The sequence below is a fragment of the Scyliorhinus torazame genome, chromosome 30 (genome assembly GCF_047496885.1).
Source record: "Scyliorhinus torazame isolate Kashiwa2021f chromosome 30, sScyTor2.1, whole genome shotgun sequence".
Taxonomy (NCBI): domain Eukaryota; kingdom Metazoa; phylum Chordata; class Chondrichthyes; order Carcharhiniformes; family Scyliorhinidae; genus Scyliorhinus; species Scyliorhinus torazame.
The window spans coordinates 4,957,940-4,975,563 of record NC_092736.1 but is presented as its reverse complement, the minus strand read 5'-3'; the positions used below and the strand labels follow the sequence as shown (position 1 = coordinate 4,975,563).

Sequence of the window (17,624 nt, the reverse complement as noted above, 5' to 3'; positions counted from 1 at the left end):
CGGCCACTGCAGGCGCCGACAGGTCTGGCCCGGTATTCAATTGCTAATATGTTGCAATTGTTCCCGGGGATAGCCGATTTAACTGTGGATGTCTGAGTAGATTAGGTGTAAACAGTCCTGAATGAAACTGCGGATACCTGGGTTGATGGGCTGTTGATAGCCCTGAGTATCGATCTGGGCTACGTTCCCAGAGCTGAATATGCAAACCTGTCTGCAGCTGCCTGCTTGTGTCTTCTTGGCTGCTTTTCCCAGCAGTCTTTCGGGTTAGCCATTTTAAACTGGGTTTTGGCCAGATTAATCAGAACGCAGCCATTTTACATGGCTACAAGTCCCATGGCATCGGGGCGGGCATTTTAAACAGCTCAGTTGGCACTTCACAGGGTTGGCTGGCCTGACTCCTGCTCGCTCCCGGGCCCCTAGCAATGAAGATTCCGCCTTGGCCGGCACTTTCTCCCGAGGCAGGCGCACCAAGCCGGGAAGTTTCCCAACTCCCTCATCCCCAGGTAATTCCCTCTCACTGCTGAGCTACTGGAACTAAGTTAGGATGGCGGAAGAGGCAAGATAATCAACCCCACTGACTCCAAGTTATAGAGAGGATAAAATCTGTACATGTTGGAGTTTAGAAGGATGAGGGGGGATCTTATTGAAACTTACAGGATACTGCGAGGCCTGGATAGAGTGGACGTGGAGAGGATGTTTCCACTAGTAGGAGAAACTAGAACTTGAGGGCACAGCCTCATACGAAAGGGACGATCCTTTAAAACAGAGATGAGGAGGAATTTCTTCAGCCAGAGGGTGGTGAATCTGTGGAACTCTTTGCCGCAGAAGGCTGTGGAGGCCAAATCACTGAGTGTCTTTAAGACAGAGATAGATAGGTTTTTGATTAATAAGGGGATCATGGGTTATGGGGAGAAGGCAGGAGAATGGGGATGAGAAAAATATCAGCCATGATTGAATGGCGGAGCAGACTTGATGGGCCAAGTGGCCTAATTCTGCTCCTATGTCTTATGGTTTAAAAGTAGAGAGAAAGTCTGGTAAATCAGGAAACAACCAATGACACCAAGTTTTGAGTTTTAAAAGCCTGTGGATTGAAAGAGGTTTGGATGCCCAAGGGAAATGTAAAGGCCCTGGGAAGAAATGAGTGAGTACTGGAGTTGACTCCGAAGGGAGACTATTTCAAAACAATGATTGCAATACTGCCGTTAACTCAGTTTCTATTCTGACGTTAGTAAAAAAAAATTTAGATTCCAATAAAACACATAAAGAAGCAGCAATGAACAGAACAAGTCAGGTTTGTTTCACTTGAGTATAATTCAGTCACAGATGAGTGGAAGAGGTGCACAGCACCATAACACTTTGTCAAATAACGGGATACTTGTTTGAAATGTACTGTAGCGAATATGATGCTGTTAATTCTATCATCCTCTTCCCCAAATAGCCTAGCAGCACAGAAGACCTGGATCAAATTGTTTTATGTAAGGCGTTATGGTATGTTCTAGATCAGATGTCATAGCAAGTACTTCCATGAACTTAGCTCTGTGCTGTATCAACAAAGAAGGCCCGGAGAAAGTGGGAGGCATAGGGGGGAATGAGATTCCCCAGTATTCTTACAGGTGACGTGTCTCCCAACATGCAAAGTACACCTGAGCTTCATTCCCCAGCCTGGAAAAGTAGCCCAACCGTGCAAAGGTGATTCATTCTTTAATAAAACTGAAGGTCTATCTTGTCACAGCCAGCTAACTCATCCTGAAATCAAGGTACAGATTTACTCAAGGAAGACACAATGAGGTAATCATTTCTTTGACAAATGTTCAATTAGTCTTTTCCAGCTGACTCTCTTCTGGGTGATGTAGGCTGGGGTGACGACCAGCACTGGTGGCCTGTGGTCCCTCCTGAGGTACTGCTCGCAAAGAGCCTCTGTATTGCACACCACATACATCCCACAATCGTAGCTGTTCTTCTGGACCGGCGCTGACTCCTCGACGAAGGGCACTTCAGATTTGGTTCCGAGGAAGTGTTGCAGCTTCCTGGCTATCTGCCGGGCATGGCTTGCATTCATATTGGTGCAGGAATCATAGTGGCTGAAGCAGTTCCCATCTCTGTTGTAGAACAGCAAGCTCCAGTGGGACCCGCCGGCTGCCTGTACAGAGTTGTCATTGACTGCGAGGAAGACCAAGCTTTTCTGTGCCAGCGCCAGCGGCTCTAGAAAGATGGCCAGCTCCTCCTGGCTGGCCATGCACTTGATAAATTGGGTAACCTCTGGGCTGATGAAGCATGCGCTGTCCAACAGCTCCTTGTACTGCTCATTGGCAAAGTACTCAAAAGCAAACGCTATGATGTGGTCATTGAGCCAGTTGGGTGGGTTGAGGAGCGAGAGATCGGAGCGTCGCACTAAACTGTCATGGTAGCTGAGGATCACTGGATCCATGCTGTTCCTCCAAACAAAGAAGACACTTTAGGCACAAAAGCAAAATGCTGCGGATGCTGGAAGTCTGAAAGAGAAGCAGAAAAGGCTGGGAGTATTCAGCAACAGTGGAGAAAGAAACCGTGTTAAAGTTTCGGGCCTGGGTGATCCTTCGTCAGAAATAGGGCAAGTTAGAAATGTACTAGGTTTTGTGTGAGTGAAAGGGTGGAGACTGGGAAGAAGAACACAGGGCGGCAATCGAGGGTCAAGACTCCGGTGCAGTAATGGGGGAGCGCAGCACCGTCAGCGGAGTTCCACTCCCAGCTGCACGCATCCTGAATTGGACGTTTCCCGCCCCCGGCAATAGTCTGAAATTTAGTCAGTCTGTTTGCAACTTTGATGCCACATCTGATGCTGTGATGAGCAGCAACCTCAGATTTGCGCCGTTACGCAGACTGTCATATTCCACCTCTGTAGCATCGCTCAACTTTGCGTCTCTGTCAGCTCATGTGCTGCTGAAACTCACATCCACAACTTTGTTACCTCGGGATCTGACAATCCCAGCACACTCCTGGCTAGTCTCCCACATTCTATACAGTGTAAAATCGAGATAAAATCTAAAACTCCGCAGCCCGTGTCTTCACAGCAAGTCCCGTTCCCTGTCACCCCTGTGCTTGTTGACTTTCACCAGCTCCTGGTCATAATAATAATCTTTATTATTGTCACAAGTAGGCTTAACTAACACTGCAATGAAGTTATTGTGAAAAGCCCCTAGTCGCCACACTCTGGCGCCTGTTCGGGTACACGGAGGGAGAATTCAGAATGTCCAAATCACCTAACAGCACATCTTTCGGGACTTGAGGAAACCGGAGCCCCCGGAGGAAACCCACGCAGACACGGGGAGAACGTGCAGACTCCGAACAGACAGTGACCCAAGCCGGGAATCAAACCCGGGTCCCTGGCGCTGTGAAGTAATATTGCGAACCACTGTGCTACCGTGACGCCCACTCCTAACCTCGCCCCTCATGATCTCTCTAATCTCCTCCAGCCCCACAACTCCGAGATATCTCTGATTCTGTTCTCTTGTACATCCCCAGTCATAATTGTTCCACCATTGGAGGCTATGCCTTCAGTTTCTTGAGCTCCAAGAGCTGGAATTCCCACCCTAAACTCGCTGCCTCTCTTTCCCCCTCTAGGACAATTCTCGAATCCTCTCGCCATGACTAAGCTTTTGGTCATCTGATTTAATTTCCCCTTAAGTGGCCCAGTATCTTTGTTTGATAATGATCCTGTGACGAGCCTTAGGACATTCATTACATGAGGCACCATGTAAATATGCTGTTGTTATTGCTTCACTGTCTCTGCGTCATCACCTTCTCACGGGCAATTAGGGATGGACAATAAATGCTGGCCTAGCCAGCAACACTCATGTCCTATGAATGAATAAAAAAATGTCCTCCCAGAGTCACTATTGAATCTGCTTTCACCATCCTTCCAGGCAGGACATTCTTACTTGTCAAAACCTTTCATTATTTTGAACTTTGCTACTAAATGTCACTGTAACCCGAGGGAGAGCAAACACAGATTGACAGCTCAGTGACAGGCAGCAGAGCCCCACCTCCTGCCCTGATTGACAGCTCAGTGACAGGCAGCAGAGCCCCACCTCCTGCCCTGATTGACAGGTGTTACAGGCAGCACAGCCCCGCCTCCTGCCCTGATTGACAGCTCAGTGACAGGCAGCAGAGCCCCACCTCCTGCCCTGATTGACAGGTGTGACAGGCAGCACAGCCCTGCCTCCTGCCCTGATTGACAGCTCAGTGATGGGCAGCAGAGTCCCACCTCCTGCCCTGATTGACAGGTGTGACAGGCAGCACAGCCCCACCTCCTGCCCTGATTGACAGCTCAGTGACAGGCAGCAGAGCCCCACCTCCTGCCCTGATCAACAGCTCAGTGACAGGCAGCATAGCCCCGCCCCCTGCACTGATTGACAGCTCAGTGACAGGCAGCATAGCCCCGCCCCCTGCACTGATTGACAGCTCAGTGACAGACAAGAGCCCCGCCTCCTGCCCTGATTGACAGCTCAGTGACAGGCAGCATAGCTCCACCTCCCGCCATGATTGACAGCTCAGTGACAGGCTGCAGAGCCCCACCACCTGCATTGATTGACAGCTGTGACAGGCAGCCTAGCACTGATTGACAGGCTGCATTGCCCCACCCCCTGCACTGATTGATAGCTATGACAGGTTGCATAGTCCCGCCCCCTACTGATTGACAGCCACATGGCCCCTCCTCCTGCACTGATTGACAGCTCGACAGGCAGCAGAGTCGCGCCCTCTGTGGTGATTGACAGCTGCCCAGCCCCACCCCTGCACTGATTGACAGCTGCACAGCCCCACCCCTGCTCTGAATGACAGCTGTGACATGCTGCGCAGCCCCGCCCCCTGCACTGATTGACAGCTCTGATGCTGCACCGCCCCGCCCCCTGCAGATTGACAGCTGATGCTGCACAGCCCCGCCCCCTGCACTGATTGACAGCTGTGATGCTGCACAGCCCCGCCCCTGCACTGATTGACAGCTGTGACAGGCTGCAAAGCCCCGCCCCTGCACTGATTGACAGCTCAGTGACAGGCTGCACAGCCCCGCCCCGGAGTGTTTGATGGACAGCTAACCGTCAATCCGGCCGCTGAGGAAGCTGCCGCGAGTTCCCCGACCCTCATTGCCCAGGCCAATAGTGACCCCCCGCCGCCGGTGGATTTTACCTGACGGTCTGTGGCCGCCCCGCCTGACCCGGCCGCAGGCTCCGCGTGCCGCCGAGACGCAGACCCGCCGCCTCACGTTGGCGCGCGCTGCAGACAGCCGCCTGGTGCCGGGGGAGGGGCTTTGCCCCGGGGGGGTGGAGCCGTCGACGCGGGCAGGAGGAGCCTGGTATCACGGGGCGGGGCTTGGTTTCGAGGGGAGGTGCTAGCCCCGCGGGGAGGATCCTGGCGCCGAGGGGCGGAGCTTGGCCCCGGGGAGGAGCTGGTGCGTGGCGCCCGGTGGGTGTTTGGGGGGGAGGAGCTGCCTCGCGCCGGCAGGTGGCGGTGCGGACCCGGCGCGCGGCTCCCCGGTTACCGCGCGTGCGCAGCGGCTCGCGGCTCCACTCCCCTCCAGTCGGCGGCGGCAGCGCATGCGCGGCAGGGCGGCTGGCTCGTGCCAAACGGAAGATCCGCGAGTCAGAGACGGAGCGGCAGCGGGTCCGAGCCGCCGGCAGCAGCAGCAGCAGCAGCAGCAGCAGGAGGAGGAGGAGGCGCGATCCGCACCGAGGGCCCGCCAGCCCTGCCGAGGGAGGTGAGAGCCCGTCAGTCCCTCCGAGCCCGGGATCGCCTCCCTCCCGCAATCTCGGCGGCGGCTCACCCACCCGGCTCGCGCCCGCCAGCCCGCGCCCCCCCCCCGGGCGGCCTGTGTCCCTCACCCACAGGGACATCTCTGTCCCCCCCCCCCGGGCGGTCTGTGTCCCTCACCCCCAGGGACATCTCTGTCCCCCCCCCCCCCGAACGGTCTGTGTCCCTCACCCACAGGGACATCTCTGTCCCCCCCCCCCCCGAACGGTCTGTGTCCCTCACCCACAGGGACATCTCTGTCCCCCCCCCGGGCGGTCAGTGTCCCTCACCCACAGGGACATCTCTGTTCCCCCCCCCCCGGGCGGTCTGTGTCCCTCACCCACAGGGACATCTCTGTCCCCCCTGGGCGGTCTGTGTCCCTCACCCACAGGGACATCTCTGTCCCCCCCCCCCCCGGGCAGTCTGTGTCCCTCACCCACAGGGACATCTCTGTCCCCCCCTGGGCGGTCTGTGTCCCTCACCCACAGGGACATCTCTGTCCCCCCCCCGAACGGTCAGTGTCCCTCACCCACAGGGACATCTCTGTCCCCCCCCGGGCGGTCAGTGTCCCTCACCCACAGGGACATCTCTGTCGTCCCCCCCGGGCGGCCTGTGTCCCTCACCCACAGGGACATCTCTGTCCCCCCCCCCGGGCGGCCTGTGTCCCTCACCCACAGGGACATCTCTGTCCCCCCCCCGAATGGTCTGTGTCCCTCACCCACAGGTACATCTCTGTCCCCCCCGGGCGGTCTGTGTCCCTCCCCCACAGGGACATCTCTGTCTCCCCCCCCCCCCCCAAACGGTCTGCGTCCCTCACCCACAGGGACATCTCTGTCCCCCCTGGGCGGTCTGTGTCCCTCACCCACAGGGACATCTCTGTCCCCCCCCCGGGTGGTCTGTGCTCCTCACCCACAGGGACATCTCTGTCCCCCCCGGGTGGTCTGTGTCCCTCACCCACAGGGACATCTCTGTCCTCTCCGGGCGGTCTGTGCCCCTCACCCACAGGGACATCTCTGTCCCCCCCGTCCCCGTCCCCCCGGGCGGTCTGTGTCCGTCACCCACAGGGACATCTCTGTCCTACCCGAAAGGTCTGTGTCCCTCACCCACAGGGACATCTCTGTCTCCCCCCCGGGGGGGTCTGTGCCTCTCACCCACAGGGACATCTCTGTCCCCCCTGAATGGTCTGTGTCGCTCACCCACAGGGACATCTCTGTACCCCGCTCGGTGGTCTGTGTCCCTCACCGACAGTGACATCCCTGTCCCCGGGGTGGTCTGTGTCCCTCACCCACAGGACACCTCTGTACACCCTTGGGGCGGTCTGTGTCCCTCAACCACAGGGTCATCTCCGTACCCCCCTTGGGGCGGTCTTGTCCCTCCACCCACAGGGACATCTCTGTCCCTGGGGCGGTCTTTGTCCCTCCACCCACAGGGACATCTCTGTCCCTGGGGAAGTCTGTGTCCCCCACCGACAGGGACATCTCTGTACCCGCGCAGTCTGTGCCCCACAGGGAAATCTCTACCCGGGGCGGTCTGCCCCCCCCCCCCCCCAGGGACATCTCTGTCCCCGGGGCGGTCTGTGACCCCCACCCACAGGGACATCTCTGTACCTGGTACGGTCTGTGCCCCACATGGACATTCCTGTACCTGGGACAGTTTGTCCCCATGGTGGGCATCTGTCTCCCTGAGGTCCATACGGACTTCTCTCTACCTGGCACAGCCTGTGTCTGTCGGTGCATCTGTACATTGGGATTGCTTGTGTGAACCTGTGCCCATTACTTTATAGCACAGTTTCTGTCAATTGTGTCAGGACGGGGCACAGTGGCCGCCCCTTCCCTGTCCTTCTGGACTGTGCGAACCGTCCCTTGCTTTCTGGGACTGTCCATGCCAATTGTGCACATCTGCACCCAAGAATGACTCGTGGTAACTCCTCCTTTGTGCCAGAGTCAGTTTTTGTCTGATCATGTTTCTGTGTGGTACCTGGAGATGATTTCAATTGTTAAAGGTGTGATGACAAAAGCAAGTTGTCCAAATTTGCACCTTGAGTTGGAGTATTCTTGTTGTGCATGTAGCAGCTGGAGTACCTGTGCTGTTACCAGCGCTATAGTAAAGAAGAGCACCACATAATACCAGTGACAAATATCCAGTGTATCCATGCCAGCAACAGTCTGTGATAGTACAACATAGTATGACTCATGATGCAGCTTCGCAAAGTCACTTCAATTTAATTAGCACTGCTTTTGATTTAACATAATCTGATCTCATCTTAAATTATAGCTGTGTGTTGTGCTCAAGGAAGTTGTCAGTTGAAGGAATTACATTGAAAGCAAAATATGATTGAAATGCAATATATATTTTGTTGTTTTTGAGTTGCAAGTCTACCTGCAAAGAAGTAGGAGGTGAGAGAGATGGGGCTGTCTCTTTGCAATTTGTGGGGGGTGGGGGGTGGAATTGGCTTGAAATAAATGCAACCGCAGCCTGTGTAGCAGGTGGTTTTATATTTACACTTAAGATCTTTTTATCAAGGCACATTGAAATTTCTTAGCTTGTTCGGCAAATTCAAAATGGACTTCTACTGCAAGACATTGTGTTTCAAGCATCTACTTAGCTTAATGTGTATGGGGATTTTTTATTTGAAGGTTGAAAGCAATGTAATTTGTAGGAAAGATACTAAGGCTGTCATCCAACAGTATCTTATGTGGTAGTAAATCTTCATTTGAATCTGCTTTGAAAATGTAGCCCAATTCTAAAATTACTAAGGAACTCTTTGCTGTCAGCAAACATCTCTGTCAGCAAACCTTTGGAGAATTGTAGTGTGAAATTATCAAAGACTGTCCTCAATTTAAACATACCCAGCCGTCCCAAATGTAGGTTGTGTCTGGAGAGAGGATTTTGAATTGTACTGAGATTGTGTTGATCATGAGAGCAATTTGAGATGGATTAACAGGATCCTACATTTCTGTAGCATCTTTTTTTAAATATAAATTTAGAGTATCCAATTCATTTTTTCCAATTTAAGGGCAATTGAGCGTGTTCAATCCACATAGCCTGCACATCTTTGGGTTGTGGGGGCGAAACCCACGCAAACATGGAGAGAATGTGCAAACTCCACACGGACAGTGACCCAGAGCCGGGATCGAACCTGGGACCTCGGCGCCGTGAGACTGCAGTGCTACCACTGCACCACAGTGCTGCCCACCTCTGTAGCATCTTTAACATAATAAAACACCCCAATGCACTTTACAGGTGTGCTGTCAAACACAATTTTATACTAAGTCACATAAGGCAACCAAAAGCTTGGTTAAAAACATTGGTTTTAAGGGGGGTATGTGTTGGAGAAAAGAGATTATATACAGTTGTGAAGAGATTTGAGAAATTCTGTGTTTTCTTGTGTAAGTTGGGAAGATGACAGGTTGACTTGATAGAACTATTCAGTAATAAAGATTATAGTAATTTTGCTCCCATTGGTCATTAAGATGATGACAAGAGAGCACAAAGTTTAGGTAATTACAAGAAGATTTGAAGGGAAAGCTTTTTGGAAAAAAAGATCTTGGGACAGATTGGTTAATATGTGGAATTCTCTGCCTCAAGTTGATGATGCCACGTTCTATTAAAATGGAACTAAATGGAAATGAGGAATAATGAAACATATGAAAGTGAGCAGGAAAGAAAGCTTTGTTTAGATGGCAAATGTGAAGAAAAACACAGTGGCAATCTTGATGGACCGTGCACTGTAAAATTCTGATTCAAAGTTGTTCAAAGCTGAAATTGTTGTCGGTGTCAGTTAGGTCTGTTAGCTTGAACAAATTAAGTTACCCTTTGATATCGAAGTATGAAAGAAAGTACAACAAATATGCCTCTATTTGACTTTGGCTAGCTAGGTGCTTATCAGAACAACTGTGTAAGTACCAATGAGTGTGCGTATTGTTATGCCATGTAGAATACACATGTGTGCAGCTGCTATTCCCAGGATTTAGCAGCAAAACTTTTTCTGTTTCACTCGGTCTTTCCTGTCATATGCAAATACTGTGAAGCTTTAAAATTGGATTTACCTGTTGGGTGCTTACATTGCCCGTGGGGAATTTCCTGGGAAAATTGTGTTTGAGAGGTTTGGTACCTCATGTATTTTCTCCTCGTCCGCCCCCATGTAGTTCTCATCTTTATTAATAATGTGTACAATCCTGTTGGGGCTGGACAGGCTAGATGCAGGGAGGATATTTTCCCTGGTTGGGGAATCTAGAACCACAGATTCTGCTATCGTGCTCCTAATTTCAATACTCCTATTAGTATCCTTCTGGGGATTGTCAGACCTATCGGAAGGGTGACCGGAAGGTGGATGTTTTTACAGATTGGAAGATGGATGTTTCAATGTATAGACAGTCAACAGCGTGCATTTGTGTACATTTATATATAATTTATATATTGTATAGAATCAATTTGCAGACTGCATGAAATTGGGAGATGGTCTTAATTTTTCAGAAGGTATTGTATTGCATTTCAATTCTGCAATGGTTGCTGTTGCTGTATCCATAGACTGGGATTGTTGGTACAAACATTTTACCCACTCTGGGTTGTCATGATATGTGCTTGATTCTAATTTTGGGATGCTGAGACTGTATGCTTTGTTTAGAGACTGGATACATACAGGCACTATATTCGCTTCATTCAAAGACTGGGGTGTTTTTAATGCATGTGCTTTAATTGGAGACTGTGTACATCAGAAGCTGAGAATGGAATTATGCATATACTGTATTCGGGCTGTTTAATTTTTGTTGCTTCCAGTGCCAGAGTTAATGTTCCATTGCATACTTTATTTGGAATAAAAATAGATGAAGGAAAATCAATCACACCCATCACAACCGCAGAATGTCCCAAAGTGCTTTACAGCTGATGAAGTGCTTTTGAAATGTAGTCACTATTGTAATGTAGAAAGCTTGACTACCTATGTATGCACAGCAAGCTCGCATAAATAGCAATATGATAGTGTTTAGATAATCTGCTTTTGTGATCCTGATTGAGGGATGAATATTGACCTGGACACCAAGCAGGACTCCTCTACTCTTCTAAATATTGCCGCCTTACATCCATCTGAGATGAGGTCACCTGTCTCATCAAGAAAACAGTACCGTGACAATTTAGCTCTCTCTCAATACTGCACTTGAGTGTCAGTCTTGATTTTTGTACTGAGCCCTCGATGGGCCTTGAACCTATCTGATTCAGAGGTGAGAGAGAGCTACCAACTGAGTAAACTAATAACCTAATATATATTGTGGAGGAGATGGATGGAAGAAACTTAATGTGTTGAACCTGAATTGAATGCTGTTTCTGCATTACTGTTAAGTATAAATTATTCAGTCTACACACCATTATTCAGTCCACACTATGGATAGTGTAACCCTTTATTAGCCTTTTGGAAAGTGAGCTTTACTGTATTCAGACTGGGGAGATGACTGCCAGCAGTATATACCAGTTTTGGGCAAGGTAAATGTACTTGCCCTCTTCCAATATTGTGTAAGGTTTTAGCATGGCATAATATATGAGGTTTTGAAATTGTGCTCCTGTACTCTGCCTATGCCATCAGATATTGCTGCTTGATATAAACCATATTTAAAATTGCTAAGTGAAAGATCATCCATTTCTTAGGAAGTTTTTAAAGAATTTGTTCATGGGATGTTGGCGTTGCTGGCTGGCCAGCAGTTCTTGCCCATCCTTGAGGGCATTTAAGAGTCAACCCCATTGCTGTGGATTTGGAGTCGCATGTAGGCCAGACAACAGATTTCCTTCCCTAAAAGACATTAGTGAACCAGATAGGTTTTTATATTTTTAAAATTTAGAGTACCCAATTATTTTTTCCAATTAAGGGGCAATTTAGAGTGGCCCATCCACCTAGCCTGCACATCTTTGGGTTGTGGGGGTGAAACCCACACAGACACGGGGAGAACGTACAAACTCCACACGGACAGTGACCCAGGGCTGGGATTCGAACCCGGGTCCTCAGCATCGTAGGCAGCAATGCTAACCACTGTGCCACCGTGCTGCCCTCCAGATGGGTTTTTATGACAATTAACAATGGTTTCATGGTCACCTTTAGACTTTTTTAATTCCAGACTTTTATTGAAGTCAAATTTCACTATCTGCCATGGCGGGATTGAAACCCAGGTCCAAAAACATGACTCTGGGTCTCTGGATTACTAGTCCAGGGAGAATACCACTACGCCACTGCCTCCCACTGTGAGGGAATATGTGTGCATAATATTTGTACAATGCCTACTTGGGCTCTGGCAAAGCATCCAGCTGTACAATTGTAAACCTTTATCCTCCAAATGTGGGTTGTATCTGGAGTAACCATTTTGAATTCTGGAACATCAGAAGAAGTTGACCTTCATGAGTGGGTGCAATTTGCAATTTGCGGCGATGGACAGCAAGTAGCAGACGGGAAGAATATTGGTACAGTAGTAAATATTTTGGCTTGGGTATGAATTCTCCTGTGATGTATTAGTTCCTGTACAGTAAATAAGTCACACAATATTCTGTTGAGATTTTATTCTTTAAAAAAATTAATTAAAAAATTCACATTTAACAAAACCACCCGAAATAATCAAAACTAATAGAAACGAGATAAGAGCGAAACAAAGAAAATAACCCCAAAACACACCTTAACTCTAACACAGAAAACTAAACTAAACTCCCTAACAGCTGATGGTGACTAACTCAAAAAAGGAAATGAATGGTTGCCATCTCAAGTAGAAGCCCTCCATCGAAGGTGTTAAAGAAGGAGGCCCAAAAGCTTACCAACTTGGGACAGGGCCAGAACACGTGTATGATTAACCAGCCCCGAGAGCAGTGCTCACACTTATCCTCAACCCCGGAGAAGTCACCTCTCATCTTAGCTCTGGTCAGTGTGTCCTGTGTAAGACCTTAAATTGAATCAAGCTCGGCCAAGCACATGAAGACGTGGACTTGACCCTGTGGAGGGCGGCACTCCACACCTCAACGTTAAGAACGGAGCCAATTTGCCCTCCCATTTTGTCTTAACCTCACACAATGAGGTGAAATCCATCGAAAGGGTCTGGCCATATATGTTCGCGAAAGACCCCCATCCGGCCTAGCCAGAGTTAAAACCATCTTCAACAGGTAAGAGGGTGGAGCCAAAGGAAAGGAGGGGAAAGCCTTGCATGAAAAATCACACGTTTGAAAATACCTGAAAAGACTAGAACCAGGCAGTTGGAATTTCTGAGCCAACATCTTAAAACTAGCAAATCTCCCCTCCACGAATAGGAGCCCAAACCTATGGAGATTCTTCCCCTCACAAGCTTTAAACATCGAGTCCAAACCAGCTGGTAGGAAAAGATGGTTATTGCAGATGGGGGGCTAGCAAACACAGAGAGCGGGGCTTGTAATGTTGCCTGAACTGCTTGTAAATCCCCGGGGGAGGGGGTGGAGAGAGGAGGCCACCACTGGATTCAAGGAAATTCTAACGGGAGGGGGGGAGGCAATGTTGCAGTAAGTATTGTGCGAAGACTAGAAGCCATGCAAGAGCTTGTTTCCATTTGTCCCCATATGGAGCTGGGATCGCTAAACCACAACCATATCTTTGAATGTTGGCTGCCCAATAGTAAAACAGTCTTGTGTTCAAATTATATTAAATGATTGATTTTCTTCTCATCGGGTAGTTAATTTTATGCTTGTATTTTAATGATAGATGGTATTGTTGCATGATGTTTTAACTCTAGTTCTTTTTGTTCTGGAAGCAGAAATTCCTTTACTTAATCTAGGAACAAACATTTATTTTCTGCCTAATCTAATTCCACATGTGCCACTTACATTAATATTGATTATAGAAGCACTAAGGAAAGTGAAACAAGATTTATTTCGGATGATACCAGAACAGAGAGGGTACCTATCTGAATATGCTGGGTGAAGCTCTATTCCTCTGGCAAAGAAAAGACCGAGATGACCCGATAAAGACCTTATGTGGGTAGACCGAGAGAAGATGCTCCCACTTGTGGAGGAGTCCACATTGAGCAGCTGTAAACATAAAATAGTCATTAATAAATCAAATAAAAAGTTGAGGAACTTTTTAACTCAATAGTGGGAATATGGACCTCGCAAGCAAATGGATTGGTTTGAGGCTAGTAGCATGGAAAGGGAAGCTGGATACATACATAAGGAATATCAGGATATATTGATAGGATGAGATGAAATAAAAATCATAGGAGGCCCATGTTGAGCAGAAACACGAGCATTGACTACCAGTTAACGGAGTGGCTTGTTTCTGTGATGTAAAATCTATGTACGTAATGTGCTCTTATGATTCAAAGGTGTTTTGGATTTATTTTCTGTTTATTGTACCGTTATTACTTTTTCCCAGTTGTTTTAGTTTTATGTTTGTTTTTGCTTGTTAAACTAATTGAACTTTTTTCCCCTCAAGTTAAAGCAGTCTCTAATTTGTAGGTTTCCGTTACTTGCTGTCAGATCCTTTAGGTCATTGCCGTCCATAACTTGATGCTTCAGATGCAGCTGTGGTCAGTAGGTAGCACACCCATTTCAGTGGCCAGTAGATAGCACACCATCTCTGAGTCAGAAGGATGTGGGTTCAAGTTCCATTCCAGAAACTTGAGCATAAAAATCTAATTGGACTGCAGTGCAGCACTGAGGGAGTGCTGCATTGTTGTTGTGTTTTAGATGAGGGATTACTGAGGCCCAAACTCTCTCAGGTAGATGTAAACGATCCCATGACACCATTTTGAAGACGAGCAGGGTGACCCTGATGTGTGGCCAATATTCTTCCTTCAACTGATATCATCAAAAAATAGATGATCTGGTCATTATTATATTGTATTTTATGGGAGTTCACTGCGTGCCGATTGGCTACAGGATTTCCTACAATACAACAATGGTTACATTTGGAAAAAATAAATTTCCGGGGCAATTTAGCGTGGCCAATCCACCTACCCTGCACATCTTTGGGTTGTGGGGGTGAGACCCATGCAGACATGGGGAGAATGTGCAAACTCCACATGGACAATGACCTGGGGCTGGGATCGAACCCGGGTCCTCGGTGCCATGAGGCAGCAGTGCTAACCACTGTGCCGCCCTACACTTGCAAAAAGTACTTGTCAAGTGCTTTGGAGCATCCTGAGATTGTGACAGACACTGTATAAATGCCAGTATTACTTCCTTTCTCATAAAGTTTGCCCTCTTTTTATAATTTCCAGACATGCACAGCCTCCCCTATTTCTATCCACTTGTTGAAAGCGAGTGACCACTTGAATTGCGAGAAGAGATCTTTAACAAATGGATGCCATCACTTGATTATTCCTTGCATCAGTGAGTGCTTTGAGTCCTTCCCTTTATGAAGCAAAAGAGGAACATGCAGTCTCCAGATTAGATGGAGTGTCGATCTAATGGAGTGTAAATCTATGATTAGGTTCTGAGAAGTGTTTTTGATTAAAATGCCAAATGAGCTCCTTTACCTCTTGACCTATGGCAAAGACTTAGGATTTTTCAGCATTTGTGCAACATTCTTCTCTCATCTTAAAATTTGTTTGTGGTATTGGTTTTCTTTGTCAACCCCCCCTACCACAATTAGTAAGGATAAACACCGTCACCAAGATAATCCTCAATACTGGGGTTCCACAAGCTGGGTACTTAGCTCCCTACTATACTCCCTATACACACACAACTGTAATTTGTTAGGTAATTTGGAAATTCTGAATTCTTCCCTGTACCCGAACAGGGGCCGGAGTGTGGAGACTAGGGGCTTTTCACAGTAACTTCATTGAAGTGTTAATGTAAGCCTACCTGTGACTATAAAGATTATTATTATTAGACTGTGGCAAAATTTGGCTCCAACTCCATCTGCAGGTTTTCTGATGACACGACCGCAATAGGTCGGGTCTCAAACAATGACGAGTCAGAGTATAGGAAGGAGTTAGAGAATCTAGTGGCAAGGTGCATTGGCAACAATCTCTCTCTCAATGTCAGCAAAACTAAGGAGCTGGTCATTGACTTCAGGAAGTGAAGTGTCGTACACACCCCTGTTTGCATCAATGGTGCCGAGGTGAATTTCCTTCGTTTCCTGAGGAGGTAAAAGCGCTCTTGTGTTTTCTTGGTCCTGGCGTCCACCCAAGTCGACGCCAGGACCAAGAAAACACAAGAGCGCCTTTACCTCCTCAGGAAACTAAGGAAATTCGGCATGTCCACATTGACTCTTACCAATTTTTACAGATGCACCATAGAAAGCATTCTGTCTGGCTGCATCACAGCTTGGTATGAGAACTGCTCGGCCCAGGACTGTAAGAAACTACACAGAGTTGTTAACACAGCCCAGTCCATCAAACAAACCTACCTCCCATCCATTGACTCTGTCTACACCTCTTGCTGCCTTGGGAAATAGGGCAGCATAATCAAAGACCCCTCCCACCTGGGTTATTCTCTCTTCCAACCTCTTCCATCGGGCAAAAGATACAAAAGTCTGAGGACACGCACTGACAGGTTCAAAAACAGCTTCTTCCCCGCTGTTACCAGGCTACTGAATAGCCCTCTTATGGACTGAACTGATCTCTCCATACATCATCTTCTCTACTGTGTATCACTACACTCCGTATGCTTCACCCGATGTCTATGTATTTACATTGTGTATTTATCGTATGTCCTGTGTTTTTCATGCATGGAACGACCTATCTGGACTGTGTGCAGAACAATACTTTTCACTGTATCATGGTACACCTGACAAATCTAAATCTAACCTCCCTCTTTCTGGAAGGTATTAACTTTTTTGCTGTGTTACAGGTCCATTATTAAAATTGCACCCTGATGACAAGCCTAAGCAAGCATTTTTATGTGGGACTAGACTGAATGTTGACTATTTTACTTCTTCATTATGGATTGAATGGAATTCTGCAGGTACATGAGCATTCTTGTATCTGTGTTGTTGCAGTATAAACATATTCTGTAAGATGTCTGATGTAATCTCTCACCATGCAATGAAGCAGCCAGTGAACAAATTAATGAATATGCTGTTTTTGGAAAAAAACAGACACAATATTATATTTTCTTCATAAGCAGCATTTCAGATATGTGACCACAAGAGGTGACACAAGATATTTTTGGCTAAACCCTTTGTGAGTCATGTTACGGTGTTAAAGGGGCTATTTTCTCAAAACAGATCCTGGAGTAACTGTTTTTAATTGGCAGGCGGCACGCCAGTACAGAGGTTAGCACTGTTGCCTCACAGCTCCAGGGACTCGGGTTCAATTCCGGCTGCAGGTGACTGTGGAGTCTGCACGTTCTCGCCGTGTCTGCGTGGGTTTCCTCCGGGTGCTCCGGTTTCCTCCCACAGTCCAAAGATGTGCAGGTTAGGTGGATTGGCCATGCTAAATTGCCCCATAGTGTACAAAAGGTTAGGTTGGGTTATGGGGATAGGGTGGAGGTGTGGGCTTAAGTAGGGTGCTCTTTCCAAGGGCTGGTGCAGACTCGATGGGCGGAATGGCCTCCGCCTGCACCGTAAATTCTATGATGATTCTATGATCTACATTGACATCACAGAACATAGAAAAATACAGCACAGAACAGGCCCTTCGGCCCACGATGCTGTGCCGAACCTTTGTCCTAGATTAATCATAGATTATCATAGAATTTACAATGCCGAAGGAGGCCACCCGGCCCATCGAGTCTGCACCGGCTCCTGGAAAGAGCACCCTACCCAAGGTCAACACCTCCACCCTATCCCCACAACCCAGCAACCCCACCCAATACTAAGGGCAATTTTGGACACTAAGGGCAATTTATCACGGCCAATCCACCTAACCTGCACATCTTTGGACTGTGGGAGGAAACCGGAGCACCTGGAGGAAACCCAT

At 48.3% G+C, this 17,624-nt stretch overlaps 2 protein-coding genes across 11 annotated transcripts in view; one reads left to right on the top strand and one right to left on the bottom strand.

The window, feature by feature from the left end:
- Positions 1-1,292: 1,292 nt before the first annotated feature.
- On the bottom strand, positions 1,293-5,305 carry senp8 (SUMO peptidase family member, NEDD8 specific). The gene is made up of 2 exons (XM_072492697.1): positions 5,164-5,305; positions 1,293-2,492 (listed from the first exon to the last, which is right to left on the bottom strand). The coding sequence occupies exon 2, from the start codon at positions 2,426-2,428 to the stop codon at positions 1,793-1,795; it is 636 nt and encodes a 211-aa protein (XP_072348798.1). The 5' UTR covers positions 2,429-2,492; positions 5,164-5,305; the 3' UTR covers positions 1,293-1,792.
- A 271-nt stretch (positions 5,306-5,576) lies between these two features.
- Positions 5,577-17,624, top strand: part of myo9aa (myosin IXAa) — a 341,249-nt gene continuing 329,201 nt past the window's right edge. For all 10 annotated transcript variants that reach the window (XM_072492693.1, XM_072492695.1, XM_072492687.1 and 7 more), the window contains exon 1: positions 5,577-5,731. The gene's annotated coding sequence lies outside the window, so the exon portion shown is untranslated. The remainder of the gene's footprint in view (positions 5,732-17,624) is intronic.

What these genes read in the sequence shown, in the direction of transcription:
- senp8 (XM_072492697.1), bottom strand. Translation starts at nt 2,428, where the DNA reads ATGGATCCAGTGATCCTCAGCTACCATGACAGTTTAGTGCGACGCTCC.